The sequence below is a fragment of the Chaetomium fimeti genome, assembly GCF_033439085.1.
Source record: "Chaetomium fimeti strain CBS 168.71 chromosome Unknown B0H64scaffold_7, whole genome shotgun sequence".
Classification (NCBI taxonomy): Eukaryota; Fungi; Ascomycota; class Sordariomycetes; order Sordariales; family Chaetomiaceae; genus Chaetomium; species Chaetomium fimeti.
Window position 1 is genome coordinate 1,030,391 of NW_026944335.1, and position 16,964 is coordinate 1,047,354.

At 55.8% G+C, this 16,964-nt stretch overlaps 4 protein-coding genes across 4 annotated transcripts; 1 reads left to right on the top strand and 3 right to left on the bottom strand.

Moving 5' to 3' along the window:
* Window positions 1–4,241: 4,241 nt before the first annotated feature.
* Window positions 4,242–5,438, top strand: B0H64DRAFT_308081 (uncharacterized protein; the record flags this gene model as incomplete). The annotated part of the gene is made up of 2 exons (XM_062800133.1): window positions 4,242–4,517; window positions 4,587–5,438. Coding segments are annotated over 2 exons (1,128 nt in total), but the record flags the coding sequence as incomplete, so codon positions are not given.
* A 902-nt stretch (window positions 5,439–6,340) lies between these two features.
* Window positions 6,341–7,013, bottom strand: B0H64DRAFT_376920 (uncharacterized protein; the record flags this gene model as incomplete). Its single annotated transcript, XM_062802501.1, has 3 exons — window positions 6,341–6,454; window positions 6,518–6,766; window positions 6,828–7,013. The coding sequence occupies 3 exons, from the start codon at window positions 7,011–7,013 to the stop codon at window positions 6,341–6,343; spliced, it is 549 nt and encodes a 182-aa protein (XP_062655892.1).
* A 4,307-nt stretch (window positions 7,014–11,320) lies between these two features.
* On the bottom strand, window positions 11,321–13,252 carry B0H64DRAFT_419674 (uncharacterized protein; the record flags this gene model as incomplete). The annotated part of the gene is made up of 2 exons (XM_062805399.1): window positions 11,321–12,930; window positions 12,985–13,252. The coding sequence occupies 2 exons, from the start codon at window positions 13,250–13,252 to the stop codon at window positions 11,321–11,323; spliced, it is 1,878 nt and encodes a 625-aa protein (XP_062655893.1).
* A 2,378-nt stretch (window positions 13,253–15,630) lies between these two features.
* B0H64DRAFT_426502 (glycosyl hydrolase family 61-domain-containing protein) lies at window positions 15,631–16,847 on the bottom strand (the record flags this gene model as incomplete). The annotated part of the gene is made up of 2 exons (XM_062805738.1): window positions 15,631–16,747; window positions 16,788–16,847. 2 exons carry the CDS (start codon window positions 16,845–16,847, stop codon window positions 15,989–15,991), a joined length of 819 nt encoding a protein of 272 aa, XP_062655894.1. The 3' UTR covers window positions 15,631–15,988.
* Window positions 16,848–16,964: the final 117 nt, after the last annotated feature.

Here is a 16,964-nt window from a genome sequence, read left to right on the forward strand (position 1 = left end):
AGGTGATCTAAAATGTTAGAGATGGGTCGCAGTTAACAGCCCGCGCCGCTTAAGGGAACGATAGGAACGCGGTGTAACCGCTCCTGGCCACACACGGGCGCCCGTGGGCTTCAAAGCCACTAGGTCGAGTGGAGGCCAGGAATAGGTACGGGATCTGTCAGGCCAGGGCTGAGCGAGGTACGTATCTTACGTACAAAATGTGAGTTGGCGGCGCTGTTTCCCCCTGTCGCTGGTCTGTGAGGGCGTGGTTTGAAAAATACCCGCAAAATCCGGCGGGAAGGAATGGGGTCCAAAAAGGCCGATTCCTGCTGCACACTTTCTGGATTAGGCAATGCAACGCCGCCGGGGAAAAAAGAACTTTGAAAAATAAAATAGAATTGAGATGATGAACGGTCGCGAAGGATTGAGGTGCCCCTTCACTTGAAGTTCCCGTTCCTTTCACGCCACGAGAGGGGGGAAAACAGTCGACCAAAGAGTCTCGACCATAAAACTCAAAAGGAAGCAGAGGCAGCCCTCATGAGTGGCGACTGGCCTAACCGCCACAGAAAACGCGCGTCGGTGACTCGATCGGAGAAAGGATCAACAACGAGCGACTAGCTTACCTTGGTCGTGATGTGGTAATGTTATAAAATGGCGTGTACCCGACTTCCACGTTGCTCGGCGCGACCGATGCGATGTGAACCGACGACGAAATGGAGAATTGTGTGTGGTGTGCGCGCGCGCGTGGATGGGGTTGGGATATGATGGAAGGGATAGGTGGGTGGGTGGGTGGTAGAAGGAGGCAACGTGGAAGGAAATGGTCGAGATAGCCACAGTTGCTTATTATTATTAGACGTGTGCTAATCGCGCCAGTAAGGGGTTCGGGAATGCGAGCCCAGTTCCAGGTTCCTCTACGGCCGCCCCCGTATCACCCTGGGCCGCTAGGAGAAAGTGGACGGTAGTCAGCGGGTGGGAGGTGCCGTGTATGGGTTTGTAGAACACACTGTACCAGGGGCGCCCAGCCTGAGGCACGGCGGGGGGCTAGTCTCGATTCTGAAGAACTAGCGAGAAAAATCATTGGGGCTGGGACCCAGGGAAGGTGAGGTGCGACAGGGATTATGGCAGCGGTATAAGATTAGCACGAATGTCGCCCGTCTTAGCAGCCACGCTCCCCACGGGTAGAAAGCCCGGAATCCCCTAGCATCGGTGTAACGGAAAAGCAAAGACTGCACATCCTGTCAGACAGACAATCATACAAAGAGATAATCATTTGCACAACCAGCGCGTGCCTGGGCAACAAGCCGTCAATTGTCAATTGTCAATTGTCAATCAAATGCGCGACATCACCCATCGCCGTCGGTTGGTTGGTCGGGCGTCGGCGGTTCTCACTCGAGCGATGTTAAAAAGGCTGTTGGGGGACCCTCGTCGGGCATTCATGATTCATTCGCGCTGGTGGCCCGGGGGCTGGTGCTGGGCGTGTGTGTGATATGTCCCATGCATTTGGCTCCGTGGACACGAGGGCCCTTGCACTTCCGTGTTGGGCAAATCCGATCCATGGCTGCCGAGGCGCTGGGAACCCACCATCGGCCGTTAGTGTCCCTCTCCCTCGGATAATCAAAATCCTTCCATGTTCGGGTTCGGTCTGTTGCGCCGAACCCAGCGGCAGGAGATTCCTAAATAAGAATTTGGAAGTACCCCCAAGAGATGACTGGCTGCATCCCTAAGGAATCTCGTTTTTATCGCTTTGGATACGCATGCAACCCTGCGCGGGCGTCGCTGGATGGGACATGGTCGCGTATGAAGCACGTATTTTATTTTTTATGGGTTTGCCACGAATCTCTTTCGCCTTGCTCCAGTTTACGAGACCCACCGGCACAGCGCGCCATCACCTCCCTTCCCCACCGACTGTGTACAAAATCCAAGCCTCCATACCATGACGCCGACGGGGTCATATTGGCTAGATTTTTGGCGCTTTCGTAATTAGTGCGTCGGTCCACCAAACAAGTGGCGTCGCGCGTACAAAAAGTGCACTTAGTGAGCACCGGCGGTGTGCAGCCGCCGTGCCTTCCGAAACACAGTTCGCTGATCGTAATCACCCCCCAGTCCTTCCCAGTTGAGTGCCAGTCTGAATCGTCATCTGTTTCATCCCTGTATCTAACCGGACCTGCCCCCCCGCTTACTCATTGCTCGCATACTCTTACTCTTGCGGGCAGTCATACTTCGTACACGGTAGACAGAATCTACAATGGAGATGGAGATTATGGAATCAAGCTTACCTTACCTACTTTCGTATCGACATGGAAGTCCGCCATGATTCCGTACCTGGACTCATCATTCATGCATCCTTTCCTCTCTGACACTTCAAGTTCCGGTTTCAATGACAAATCATCAGCGGTGCATAAAACCGCATCGATCCGCTCCAGGCGACGAGACCACATGTGACCTCAATGACTGATCTACTTCGACGTCCTTCTCTCGACCTGTATTCATGATTGGAGCCTAGTCTGGAGCTAGCAGCGGGGTCGGCTACCCGTGTCGCCACCTCATTGCCAATCGAGCTGAAGCGCGCAGCAGGCAGTTTTTTGGGCGGGAGGGGGGCAAAAACCCTCTTCTACCAAACAAAATCGGCATATACCGGACCTTCAGGCTGCAACCCAACCTAACGGGAATGACCTCCCTCTATCCCGACGCGCGGCCGAAAGCCCCGTTACCGTTACTGTGTCATAGCAGCTAGGCAGTCAGGTGCTGTACAACGCTGGTGCCATCTCGATAGTGGAGGGCACTAGCGATGTAACACAAATGGCACCATTCGTTAGACACGGGCATCGGCCAGTCATCAGCACGGAGCCCCCATCTTGCCGAGTCCATGTCAAGGTCCGACATGTCACGGCGTCCAGTGACTCCAGTTCTGGCCAACTCGAGCGCGGGTGATTGATGAACAGAGAATGACGACAAATTGAATAATTCGCACTCGGCACCAAGTTTGGCCAACACCCACTGGCAGTTTGCCTTCATGGAACTCGGCGTCCACCACATTCCCTGCCCGTGCAGTTGGTCCTGACTAGGACATTGCTCATCGGCCCGGGGTGGTTGGTTGATTTTGGTTGTATGGTCCACAGTGCGACAAAGTTCGGGTGACATACGTTGGAGCTGTATGTAAGTAACCGCGCCATCGGCTTGCCGCCAATGTTGGCGGACCATGGGCCGAGCATTCCCGCTGCGCGCTGTTGGCGGCCCCTCTAGCCCAGCGAAGAAAGCGAGATAACTGCCCGTGGACGGTCAAGATTATCCGCGCATGGGGCCGAGCGGCCTATCACGCCAGCTGAAATCACCCAACCGGTCTTGGCCAGAGGGGGGGGGGGCGGTTGCTCAGCCGGGTTGGGTGGTGGCACTACCAGACGCTGCTCCTCGCTCGATTCGTTATTCCCAGCCTCCATTCATACTCGGACGAGACCACAAGAGCCAACGGGCATCACTCATTGTTTCAGACTTTTCAGCCGTCTCCTGCACATGTGCGTCCCAAGCGGGAGGCCGTCCGATTGATGAAGGCATGAAACTCCACTCCAGCAGCGATGGAATGCCCGCCACCGATGCACATTCATTTGCGGCACTGCCCTTTGTTGGTGATACCAGCGAGCCATAATAGCTGAAAGTTGTCGAGTCGGAGGCGTGGGGTGGGGTTAGGAAACTTTGGCGTTGCTCAAGCTTTTGTCATTTGATAGCGAGTTGGCGCCGTGACCGTCCGTTCTATTGCCGGCCACTCCTAAATATACCTTCTCTAATCCTTCGCATCTCTAATAAAAACCAGAAAGCCACGTTGAGGTAGGGATAGGTAGTCATGGCACACTTGAGCTCACGATGTTATCATATATGTGGTGGCTATGACAATGGCAGCGTCTCCAAATAGCAACGAGCTACTGCAGCCTTCGCTACTAATCATGGCAACATGGAGCGTGTGGTTGCTCCTTTTTACTACCACCAAAGACATCAATGTTGGCTTTATCAAAGATGCCCGTGGCCGACAACGAACCGGATGAAGCGGACAAAGGCCCTCGAAATGATGGTAGGAACAAAGCGCGGAACTCGGTGCTCTCGGGCTTTATCCCATATCTACAACTTCCACACCCCAGTTTCCAACTTTGAAACATTATCAACGACTTCGAAGTGAGTTGAATACTTCCTAGCAGCCCAAAAAAGCACATATACGTCGGACAAGAACGGGATCCCGTTTAGAGGATCTCCGAACATCTCCGAGCGGCGAGATGGCATCCCAGGCTACGGCTGGGGCGGCGCAATCCCCCTGCAGATTGGTTCCTCCCTGTGAACGGGGAAATCACGGTTTTTACGTTGATGCAAAAGGCGAGCGTGCTATCAAGACAATTGGGAAGTACTACTTCACCGAGGATGCACTCGAACATGACCTTGCAGCCCTGAAAAAGGGGGAGGTCTACGACAGGGACGAGTTCTTCAAACGGGCGAGGGCATGGTACAAAGCGGAGATCGATCGCATACTTCACTTGGAAACTGTACAACAGCAGGTAGGTAATTATAGATCCTCGTTGGGGGCCAAAACAGCTCGTAACCTAACCTATCCCATCGGTGACCAGGAGATGCTCCAAGCCGCTTCGAACCTGGCCGTTTCGAAACAAGGTGCACCAGAAAGCTTAACTCCAGCGGCGCCGAATAAAGATTCAGAACTGGTTCCCTGTCGTCTAGCCGAAGCTCGATCTCAAACGCCAACCCGCATCCAACCTGACCGCGCCGCAAAACGGAAAGCGGCCGCACTGCCCCCGGCCAAGCGGCCCCCAAGGCGCAAGAAGACGGAACCGGACCCGGCACAGACAGTGATACCCGCCGCAATCCAGCAGCAAGGTCTACAATCCGTCGACTCGCACAGGCCCAAAACAGAAGCGGAGACCAGAGGCGACTACACCCTGGCCGCATTCGACTGGGCCCAGTTCCTCAACGGCAATCAGGGCGAGCACCACCCTTCCCCCTGGTCCTACGTGCAGCTGCAGGGTTTAGACGTGGCCTATTTCTGCATGCGATTGGAGAAGGCGGTGGAGGGACAGATTAGCGAGCTTCTTGCCGAGAAAGGCCTTGGGACGGAGCCGGACGCGAATAGACACCAAACTCCCGCCGCTGATCCGATCTCCGCCACCGGGGTGAAAGAGCCCGTCCGAACGGACCCCGGCGGCGGCGGCGGCGGCAAGACGAAACCTCCAGCACCAGAAACATCTATTCCTCACCACACCAAAACTCACCTCCCGGTCCAGAACCAAACCCACCCCAACCCGCTCTGCCCACTCCACCACCCCTCGAAACACCCACTGGCACCACCACCGCCGCCGGTGCCAATCCCCTTCTCACCCGCCGCAGCCCTCGCCCCAGGCGAAGACTGGCGGCCGCCCTCCCCAACAACACCCGTCACCACCAAAACCACAACCACCACCATAACCACCGCCACCAAAACCATCACCATCACCACCCCCGCCCCCCACGTGCAAGCGCCGGGCACCAGCTGGGCAGCGCACGAAGTGAACCGGCGCCAGCAACAAGCGGTCCCGGAAGCGGAGATGGAGATCAGCCCGACGCTAGGCCGGTGGCAGGAGTGGCAGTGGCGGCGGCGGCAGAGTGTGGAGGAAGGGGATCTTTTGTCCGGGTTGGGGTTGGGGGCCGCCGCTGCCGCTGCCGACGGCTGTGGTTATGATTCCAGTTGTGGTTGTGACTGGGTGGACTGCGGCCGGGACCGGGGGGATAGTATGGGTATGGGGACGGCGCCGGTGGTGGAGGTTTCGGGGCTGCGGTTTGTGGTGCTGTTGCCGGCGCTGTGCCGGTGCCGGTGTGTCGGGTTAGGGGGGTGTGGTGAGGGTGACGGTGAGGGTGGGCAGGGGGGGTTGGGGGCCGGGCGGGTGAGGGTTTGGATGGTGTGATGGGAGGTGAGGATCTTTTTGGGGGGTGGTTCTGCTTGGGTTCTGGGTCCCTTTTTTCGGGGCGTTTTGGTGGGGGGTGGACGGGGGTAGAGAGTGGGTGGGATTGGGGAAGGATTCAAGATTTAAATATTCTGGAGGTATTTTGTCGCGGTTCTGGCGGGAGTTGATCCTATCGGGTCCGGGGGGGAATAAGGGGTGACGGGTATTCGTTTCGAAGGCGTTTCTAGTGTATTCTATTCCAGTCTTAATCTAAAATTCCTCCTGTAGCCTTTTGATCACATCCCATTACGTACTCGATCGTCAACTCATGCAAGACAATGTGCTTGTCGATCGTTCCTATTCTGAGTCGTCATCCCATCATGCGCCCTTCCGATCCTTCTCCATCGCGTCGGCGGCTAACAAGCCGAGTCTTATTCCCAGAATCGCTCTCACGAAAAGGTCCTAACAGCACTGCCAATAGTAACCTTCAGGCCGTCGTAGTCAGTCCTCAACGCGGCAGCAACGCTAGCCTCGAGCGTGTCAATGATGCCTCGGGCAAGGGTCTACACACGGTCCGTCAGTAAATCGTCCCAATATAAAGCGTAAATGACAGTGTGGCAACTCACATCGACCACTCTCTCTATGGACCGCAATACGGCGGCAACTGGGGGCCCAACCATCGGGATCTTTGTGATGAACCCACCCACACTAATCAAGATGTCTAGCAGCTCCCGATGTGTCTTGACAAATAGGCGGAACGCATCGGCAATGGCGGTGGCCTCGGAACCGACGTACTTGGCCTTCGGGCCGGTGGACATGGCGGTGACGTCCAGAGTGATTGTAGTGACGATGTCGCCGAGACCGATAATGATTTTCTTTTTGTTTAGGTCCTATATTAGCGGTAAGGGAACAAAGTGTGGAGTGATAATAACGAACAGGCCATGGCCCCTGGCCGATAAAAAGCAGCGGAGCGTTGAGGATACTGAGTTCCTTGGCTGGTTGGATCAACTTCTGGGATTTGACGGTGAGAACTTGGATGTTTTCGACCACCACAGTGGACTTTAGTTGGGCAACTGCCACCGAGCCCAAAGCGGCCAGTGCGGTGAGGATGGAGAGACGCATGTTGACGGAATGGTTGGACAATAGAACAAGTTGAAAGTTTGAGAAACGGAATGATATGCCCCGGTAATGTTTAATAACAGTTCAAGTGTGATTATACTCGCAATCGGTCCACTCTACCTCCTAGCAAAACGGGTGGCGGAATGAGGGTTAATATTTATATAGATACGCACTCGCAACTGAGAATTCCATCGACGGATTAAATCATTAGTAACCCTTGGGATCATTTCTTTTCCTGATGTTTGGCATGTTGGACGGTGGTAAACTCGATAGGAATGCAGTTGACTCAAATATGAATTGAAGCAAATGAATATCTCGTGTGCTCCCGACACTCAACATATGCGTCGTATTCATAATTGGTATGCTTGGAGACACCCCGGGCAGTTCATATCCGAAAGCCAAAGACCTTAACGCGCAAAACAAAACAAACCAGTGGAATGTGGAATTTACTTGAGATACCTTTTCGTGAATATCAGGTTGGCACGCCATCGACATGCCACTCTCACTTGAACCTAGCCAACCCCGGAGATGCCGGTAGTGAAAAAGCCGCAGGTTGACCGGACTGGCCATTGTGGTAATGGCAAATGTCGGGTTCGCTCCCGGTGTTTTGATTCGGTTGTCACTGCTTAGACTTGCCCGTGGTGTTTGTTCATCGTACGTGAATGCTGGGGGTTGAAGGTGGTCCCGGGTCTAGAACGTCAAGTCGAGGATAGGTACTTTCCCCCACGACCAGTGACGCTTCGCGGCAGCAAATTAACCAGCCCCCGAGGTGTATCCGAGCGAACTCCCCGATGTTGTGTTGTTGGTTGCGCGTTTCGCCTCGGAGGTATCACTTCTCACTTCTCAGTGGCGCCGGGTCAGCGCCCTTGGATACGAGCGGGGCCGGGGGACACAAAACTGCCGCTTCAAGGTCGTTCAACTTTGCCCTGCGGGAATGCCGTTGTGGGAATGCCAACACTCGGATGACAGTTGGCCCGCAGCCTGCAGGCAACAGCAGTGACATTGACGTGGCAGTTAACCCCACGGGTTGCCAGTTGCGGCATGATGTTTCAATCTAACACTTACCTCATCGTTAACCTCTCGCTCTGGCGTTGCTAAATAGGAGTTCAGCGCGATTCAGACCGGTTTCAATCCTGATGTCATGGGTTCCCGTGTCCGACAGCAGGCAACCCCCCTTCCACCGCCCCAGAGAAGCCAGTCGAAACCATCCGCGTTCTTTTGACCAACCATAGAATGATAATCATCCCTCCCGCAGGACGGTCGTGCGGGGGGCCACTGATAGACTCGGTGGGCGGTTTGTCTTTCACGAGCTGCAGCTGCCAGTGCGAGTTTGGGGGGCTTGGCTTGACATGGAACAGATGCAGAGTGGTAACCGGCTTATCAGCGAACGGACTCGCTCGATGCCCGTGTAAAACAAAACGAGACTTCCTGTCGAGCTCGGTCCCGGTAAGTTCGGAGCATCCCGGCTTGGGAAATCTCATCCGTTAGTGTTAGTTTCCGCGACATTGCTCGATGGTGGTGGGCTCCGAGATCAGCATTGATAACAACAGCCCGATGCACCAACTTTTGATTCTCCTGTAGGAGAAAGTGCTTGTTATCAGGACATCAACTGTCGAACCGAGGTGGGGAATGACGGGTATTGCACTCGCCCTCCGATTCGGGGCCGTCGCTGATTGTGAAGGAAGAAATCCCAGAATTTTCCGATATGTGGGTCGCTGTCCTCGGGGCTGCAAGAGCAAGAAGCCGATGCTGGTTCGGCAGAAATCCCTCCCAGGCAGGAGAGGAATTTGACTGCACGACCTGAGGTAGCCAGGTCCTAGGCGGTCACCGGTGACACACTAGTAATTGGGGCAAGCTCGGCATATTGGCCGTGGCGACCGGAAGTGTTGAACCCCGTGCACACTGACTGGACAAGCTTCACGCACAAATCTCGCAGGCAGGCGCAGGCCTGCAGTGGGACCGGGTTTCAGTCTGGCGCGACCAATCATCTCAACCAGGGGCAACACCTGGTGGGCCCACAACGCAGCTGACACGGACTCGACCGAGCACCATTGAGCTCTCAAAGTTGGCAGGCGGGAACGCCACGGTGACCGGGGCGGCCTCGTGGACTGTGACTGCTGCAGGATCGCCTACTTTGGGAGTTTGGCTCGCCCCTGCAGTCATCATCCCAGCGGCCACTGGCCCGGCGGCGAAGACACGAAGAGCAGAGGTCTTCCGGGTTGAAGGTGTGACGAACCATCGAACCTGCCGGCTCCGACCGCTGGCGTGGGTCGAGAGTGGATGCGGCCAAGGCCATCCAACCCGTGGAGGAAGGCACAAAACACGCACCTCCGCACAAACCACGCAAGAAGGCAACAAGTGCCAGCCCTGAGCTTACCTGGAACTTGCCATCTGCCGTCTATAAGTAGCGGGGAACCTTTCTCCATTCCACCAACATTCTCCATCCACAGCTCATCAACCTTCACATCAAAGCAAAACTCCAAACCAACTACCACTTTCAACCAACCCAACAACACAAACTCAAAATGTCTCCTTGCAACTGCAGCGGTTCTAAGTCGGCTTGCAACTGCGGCGCTAGCTGTTCGTCCTCCTCTGCCCAGCAGACAGATTTTGATTGACCATGGATGCTAACCCGCCCACCACTAGGCTCTTGCTCCGGCTGCAACTAAATTTCCTGTTTCTGTCTAAGAGACAAGGACGCCAACCTATCCACCCTGTCGACGCCCGGGCTTGACTTGCAACAACCGGGCTTTTCTTGCGGCAACATGGATTTGGAAGAACTTGGTGCTGACATGGACCTCGTCGGGGTGGAGGACGGGGGCAGATGGATTTTATGATTTATGTTTGTTGATGGAAGGCACGAATGAAGAGAAGAACTGCAGTTCTGGCCAGTCGTTTCCGAAATGATACTTCGCTTCATCTATTGAGTGCAATGTCCGACTTGTCTCCTGCGATACGCCTCCACGATTTTGTCAGTGTCCTCGCCTCGGTTCCAAAACAAAGCAATCCACCATCACCATTCTGACCGTGACTCGACGGTCGCCTCTCCGATGCGATCAACGAGAAGGACGTAAACCCTTTGCCGTTGGCCTGAGTCCATTCCTGCTGGGGCCGCGCGTTATCACATGTTGCGCCGTCGCTTTTCTTACGCCCATAATAACCTAAACCATGAAGTTTGGGTTTCGATCCCCTTCTTCACGCATCACCAACACACTTGTTAACGATCCATCCTCTGACTTCAATTTGACATACCCATATCGCAACCGATCAACGGGCGCACACAATATTTTGTCCGCCGAGAATGCGACGCGAACATCCCACTCAAAGTAGTCGTCGATCTTGGCGAAGACGATGCCGCCGTGGTGTGCCATCCACGACGACGACGGCGGTGGCGTGGCTGGTCCAGAACCAAAGATAATACGAGGCAGGGTTACGTCTTGGCTGCTATGCCACGCGAAGAAGCCGAGTTGGATGGAACGGGTTGGACGGAGGAGTACACCCTAGATCCTGCCCGTGTCTTACGTGGTCGCACAGCCGAAACCAGTGCTTGATGTATCCGAAATGGAAAAGGATGTCCCGACTCGAAGTACATAATTACATAGTGTAGATCGGGAATCCGGGATGTACCTCCCCGGCTTAGTCGTCAATCCGGGTGGCCCGGACGGGGGGAGGGACCGAATGTGATCTCGAGCCTCGACGAGTTGGTATCCCCTTACCTCGTGGCTCCGGGTGGGCGACCCGGTCCATGCGACGCTCCCCTGGCCCGTGGCAAAGATTTTCCAGTCGACGGTTAACCATATTCAGATGTTCGGCACCATGGTTGAGAGCCTTGAACGCATGCCGTGCATCATCCTTCAATACACCGATCTGCAGAGTAAGGTCCCCATCCGGAACTCCGTTCTCACCACCCAACTCTCTACCACCCCCGTCAGATTCTTCCGCTCAGTGTTGGGGTTTCTCGCGCATCCTTGCCGGTATTATAGACAGAGTACTTTGAGTCAGCTATCCTCGGTCTCGTATAAAAGGATATTCTGACCGAGCCTGTCTAGTAAACGTGGAAGTATCGGCAAGGCGGCCAAGCTGATGGCCGAAGAGTCCCTGCTCGGCATCGAGAAAGACGAAGATGATGTATACAAGCTCATATGACTCGTATACAATAGCCCCTCGGGCGTCAAGCTGGATAATATCGTAAGGGTCAGCAAACAGAGCATCAAGAGCTCCCACACATTCAACGACGAGCAGTACAAACGCTTGTCAGCCTAGATCAACGGTATTGACACCAAGAACACATATGAAACGGCGCTTCAACATCACCCCTCGTCCATCTCCACGTCTCCCACCATGCCCACGTCCCCATCCCTTCCTGGTGTCCCCTTCAAAAAAGCCCCTATATCCTTTGTGGTCTCCCTCATTTTACTCAACATCTTCCTCCTTTTGCTGCCCTCTACTCTTCCAAACCCGTCTCCCTCACTACCGTCCTCCGAACTACACCAACCGCGCCGTTTCGTGCCGGAACCCACGGGACCCAAGCCCCCGCCTACCAGATCCGCATCTCCCGCTCCACTCTCGCCCGAAGCCACGGAAGTAAGCGGCGTCACCGTCCCGAACCCGGATCCCGACCCGGACGCCGAGTCCAGCTCGGAAGTGCTTGAGCTCGAGCTCGAGCTCGCCGAACCCCCCGGGCTCGCTCCCTGCAGGGAAGACCTATCGTTAACCTCGTCCACCGCGCCTAATGATAAAGCGGGCGGCGGGTTCTGCTGCCACGGCCATCTGCGCTTCGGCGTGCCCAGTATCACCGCCCCGTCCGGATGGGCCGCGAGGTCGATTTCCGCGCCGGACCCGTCCGTCCCAACGCCGAAGATACGATTGATGCTTAGTTCCCCCTCTGAAGTAAGTTCCAGTACGGGATGGATGCCAGCGGTCTCTTTGAATACAGAACGTGTTGCGGCTGTGGTTGGGGTCTTGGTTCGCTCGCACGCACACCTGCTGAAGGTGTCGCCGCCGGGGTTGTGGCACACCACCCCCGGCGCGATGGTGAGTAGGGCGTTGTTGTTGCTGGTGGTCGATGTGTCACTGCCTACTATGCGTTGCACGATGGCGGTGAGGTCGGCGGCGCCCACGCAGAGGTGGTATTGATCCGTCGGCAGGGCCATCCAGTCGAGGCAAGCCTGTTGGAGTTGCTGTGGGTGGGGATGGGCTGCTGGGCGGATAAGCTCGCCGAACCCACGGCCGAAGAGTGTCACGGCGGGTATGGCGCGCGTGAAGTCTACCCAGTTGACGGAGAGCGGTAGCTTGGCGACCTTGAGATGGAAGGGGTCGCGGTCGCTGGCAAGATCGGTGAAGTCCCAGCCTTTGAGGTGGTTGCTAATTCGCGGTTTGGCGTGGACGCCTTTGTGTGTGGCTTCGGCGTGGTGGGCGTGGTCGACTAGCTTCTCTAGGGTTTCGTAGAGCTGTTCGATGCGGTGCTGGACGGTCGTGGAGGTGTGTTCGTCTTCGCGGTAGAGGGGAAGTCGGCGGTTGGTTTCGCTGAGGAGGACTTTGACCGCCGAGCTGCGCTTGAGCGGATCGGGGGATTCTTGGAACTTGGAGTGTTCGAAGAGGAGCTCGCTCGCGAACTCGTCGACCGAGGAGAGATGGAGCGAGGTGCGGAGAAGATGCAGGAGAGTGCTTGCTCCATCAATGAGAAAACCTCGGTTGTCATCGACGTCGTAGAGGGTGAAGTAGCGTTGGCGGATCCAGCGGAGCTTGTCGACGTAGCCCCCGCGGGTGATGCGGATAGGGGTGTCTTTGCGGCCAATGCTGAACTGACAACCGCCCGTGACGATCTGGCCGACCGAGAAGGAGACCTTCTCGAGGGAGAAGTCTTTTCCGGGTGAACTGAGACGAGATTCTCTGATGGCATAGTTGGCGTCTTTTGATCCTAGAAGGGGTGTTAGTATCTGATGGGTTAGCTCGGGAATGGGCGACGACGAACCGGCGTAAAACTGAGCCTCGGAGCACCATCCCAAGATATGACGCCCTTTTGCGATCTCGTCGGCCTCGACATCAGCGCATTGGATGGTGCCGGTGTCCGGATAGGGCAATCTCTCCCCATCATCACTCTCCCCATCATCACTGTAATAGAGATGCCAGAGGATTGCATCGTCCAACCTTTGTGACGGGACGATTGCAGTTGAGAATCCCTTGAGCAAATATTTTCCAAACCATTGGTGAATCCGTGGGGACTGGGCCAGGCGAGCCATAATGGTTAGTGGTATCTCCAGTCCTGTGTCGTACTTGCTCCGTCTAGGAATGGGATAGCCCACTGCTATACAAGGGTCCCGGAACAGTCGATGCCAACATTGACCGGGATTTGCAGTTTCAACGTCGTTGGGAACCAGAGCTGTGGAGAATGTCAAAGTATAGGTTGGACCCGAGTCACCTTCCTGTAAGCCCGGGGATATGTAGATCAGGGGCGAACACAAAGACAACCCTTCCTCTACCCCCGAAATCCGGGATCCGGATGTCCGCAACGCTGCCCCGAGCCAGGCAATCTGCTCGACCACCTCGGCAATACTGGTTGACGTGCCTCGAACCTCCGCCAGAAGAAGACTGGGATCGAAGTCTAGCTTCACCTGGGTTTTGTCTGGCAGGATTGCTTCTACCTCGCCATCTGAGTCTAAGCCACGGGCCAAGAGACCCAAAAGCCCGGGTCCCGATGCTGGCCACGTCTGGCGAAGATAGACTTCGCAGGGTAGTGCCTGTGCATCCGTTGCCGATCCCGTAAGCGTGATGGTCTTGCGGAGAAGCTGGCCAAAAGACTCCTGGGAAGTGCCAAACTCTTCTCGAAGGAAGGCTTTGGGGCTCCAATTCACCCGTAGCCTCAACGTGTGCATATCTAACGACCGCTTGTTACTCGCGACCTTTATGCGGCTGTCTAAGTGCCGGACCACGTCGAAATAAACACGGCCGGAAAGACGGCGCTGAGAGGGTACCAAGGCGAGGAGGAGCTTCCTTTTGAGCGATGCCGTCAGCCAACGGTAGGCCACGGATTGGAAGACAATCCTAGCGTAGTCGTGCCTATTTGGGAACGAGGTTTGGTCGCTCGTTTCCCCTACTTCCGGGGGAACATCACAACCATCGTCCATGTTCAACACGGGAAGCGAAAGATCATGGTGCTTGCCTTCGTCACCCAGGTCATCTAGCCACCTGCGGATAAACGAATGTACAGCTGACAGGTCGGCTTTCTCCCCGGGCTTGCTTGGACTCCCACATCCATTGGCCCGCGAGTCGAGAATGAGAGCAGATTCGAACCGAGACGCAATATCACTGACGATCATGTTAACAGTCTAACCATGAAAGCCCCAGGGGTATGGCCGTCACGTCGGGAGGAGACTTACGCCCTGTGCTTATTGATGAAGCACATCACCATCTGTTCAGCTTTGCTGGATCCAGCACATCCTAGCCGCTGGGAAAATGCCCTGAGAAGCTCCGGAAGGCTGGCCCAAACCGCTCGAACAGGAGCGGTGTCTTCGCCAGCACTTTGGGTTTCCGAAGAAACAAAGTCTGCTAGTGCTTCGGCTAACAGGGAGGTGTACATCCCCACGTTATCCTGCGAGACGCTGTTTGCCACCGAGCAATACGTTTCAAAGTTGTCAACATCTTCTTTTCCTTGGGGCTCGGCAACTCGCCCAAGCCATGCGTAGCCTGGGTCTGTAGGTGCGCTACATTCCATAGGGAAAGCCTCCGAGCCACCGTTGTTAGCCGCATTACTGAGGACTGTTCCGGGGTTATGAGCGTCTGTGATGCTTTGGGTGACTGAGCTGGTTGGAGCAGGGGTAACGCCAACGGATGCCACGCTGCGTCCAACATCCACAACCGCACTGTTGATGGCTGGAACACTCTGTTCGCTGGTGTCCCGGGCCAGACTGCATGATTTCTGCAACCTGAGACAATTTCTGCACGGCGCGAAGGGGTCTGTAAGGTACAGTCGGCTGGGGATGCACTTCGACATGTCAGTTTTGGTGGGCATTAAAACGATATATTAGGTGCTATCACTTACACGGATTCGCCGCCTTTTGCAATGCCCGCAGGCGTAGGGCTTCTGCATGTTTGAAATTTCTTTTTTCGAACACTTCGATGCATCCGCAGAGGGACTGCTCGGCAGTCCTGCGAGCTTTGCCTGACTCTCCTTCCGCTCCATGGTTACATTACCGGGTGCTAGTAGTAAAAATCTCAGTTCTGCGATCTCAAGCAAGAAATCGGGTCGCCGTCTTACCCTCCTTTGCAGTTACATGTGGTCGTGTTTCGGTGCCTTGCATTGGTTCATTCCAGAGTGAGTTCATCACTACAACTAACGCTACCCCCCTTAACAGGGAGATGAATGGTGGCGATATGAATATTTAGACAAGTGATATCGGGCCAGCATGCGATGGGAAAGTTCAAGAAATTCAACAAGTCACAAATCACTCGAGTGCGTCGAGATTGGGTCGACGGCAGGCCCCCAGCACAGCCCCCCTCTTGCGCCTCGGGTGTGTGGTCCAAACAGCATGCCGCAGACCCTGCAAGGCTCTGCGTTAACTGGGGCACCGCCCGCATCATGCATGCACTTCTGGTTTGACGGGAGACTAGAAACGGGTGGCAGAAGTGTGCAGATGATTCTAACTGTGCGACTTCCAACTACCTTACCCACATTATTATGTATGTTGGTAACATGAAAACAATCCGGGGCCCAAGTCTCTCTCCGTCTTGGCCTACTTGTATCGTTCCGGGGTATACGCAGATGCCTACCCGTGGCAAAGGCAGAAAAATGCTTGTTGAGACGCGCGAGAACAGGAAAGTTGAGAGGGTTAGTATTGTCTTTTCCCCCTAGAACAAGATCGTCTCGCCTGCATCGCCTACCTGTACCGGCACAGGGACGCTTTGGCTTGTAACACGATGTACCCAATGGAGCCCATCCTTTCCCGCATCTAACCCCCCAGCCCCCAACACTCTTACACTCAAGCCGGACAGGTCATCGGCCTCGGGCCCGGCACCGGATACGGCTTCCTCCCATGATCCGGCACGCCATCCACATAGATCTGGACCAATACCCCCGGATCATCCTGACCGTACACCCCAGGAATAGCAACCGTCTCCTCCGGCACATAGCCCCCCCCACCGGTCACATTAAGCTGCGCACACGACTGATAGAACTGCGCCCCCATCCACTCAGCCGCCGAATGCAGCGCCAACACCTCCTGCCGCAGCAAATACTCCCCCGGCGCCAAACACTTCGGCAAATCCACATAAACCCACCCCCTTTCCGCAATCATCTCATCCACCGCCCACCGCCCCGTCTCCACATCCAACCCCGACTCCTGGATCTTAAACCACCGCAGCCCCTCCTCCCCCTCCTCCAACGACACCCCCACCGCATCCTCCACTTTCGCCATATACGTCGAGATCGGCCCCTTGTGGCCGGGCGGGATCGGGTGGTCCGGGTCGCCGGGGAAGGCCTCGCCGCCGATGACGGCGCCCCACCAGGCGCCGACGCGGTCGCCGGCGCGGGCGTCGATGGTGCGGTTGGAGTGTGTGCTTACCGGCCCGCATGCCATGCGCGCGTCGCTGACGTCGTGGATCGGGTAGTTGAGGTGCGGGGCGCGCAGGCCGACTAGGGGGGGGGTGGACGAGGTTGTTGATGGAGAGTTTCTGGGGGTTGGGGAGGGGGGATGGGTTAGTTGGGTTGTGAAGGGTAGGTGGTTATGGTGATGGGCTTGCTGTCCTGGGCCTTTTGGTAGTCATTGAATGGGGGCTAACCTGGAAGATGGTGTGCGCTTGGGCGGAAACCGCTAGGGCTATCATGATGGTGGACTTCATGGTGGCTAAGTCGAGTCGGAGGTTCAGGGGTTGACCGAAAGCTTGTTCAACACGGAGCGTGCTTCAAGGTGGTGTAAGGAAGTAGATTGGTTATTGGGAGCAGCTGCCATTACACCT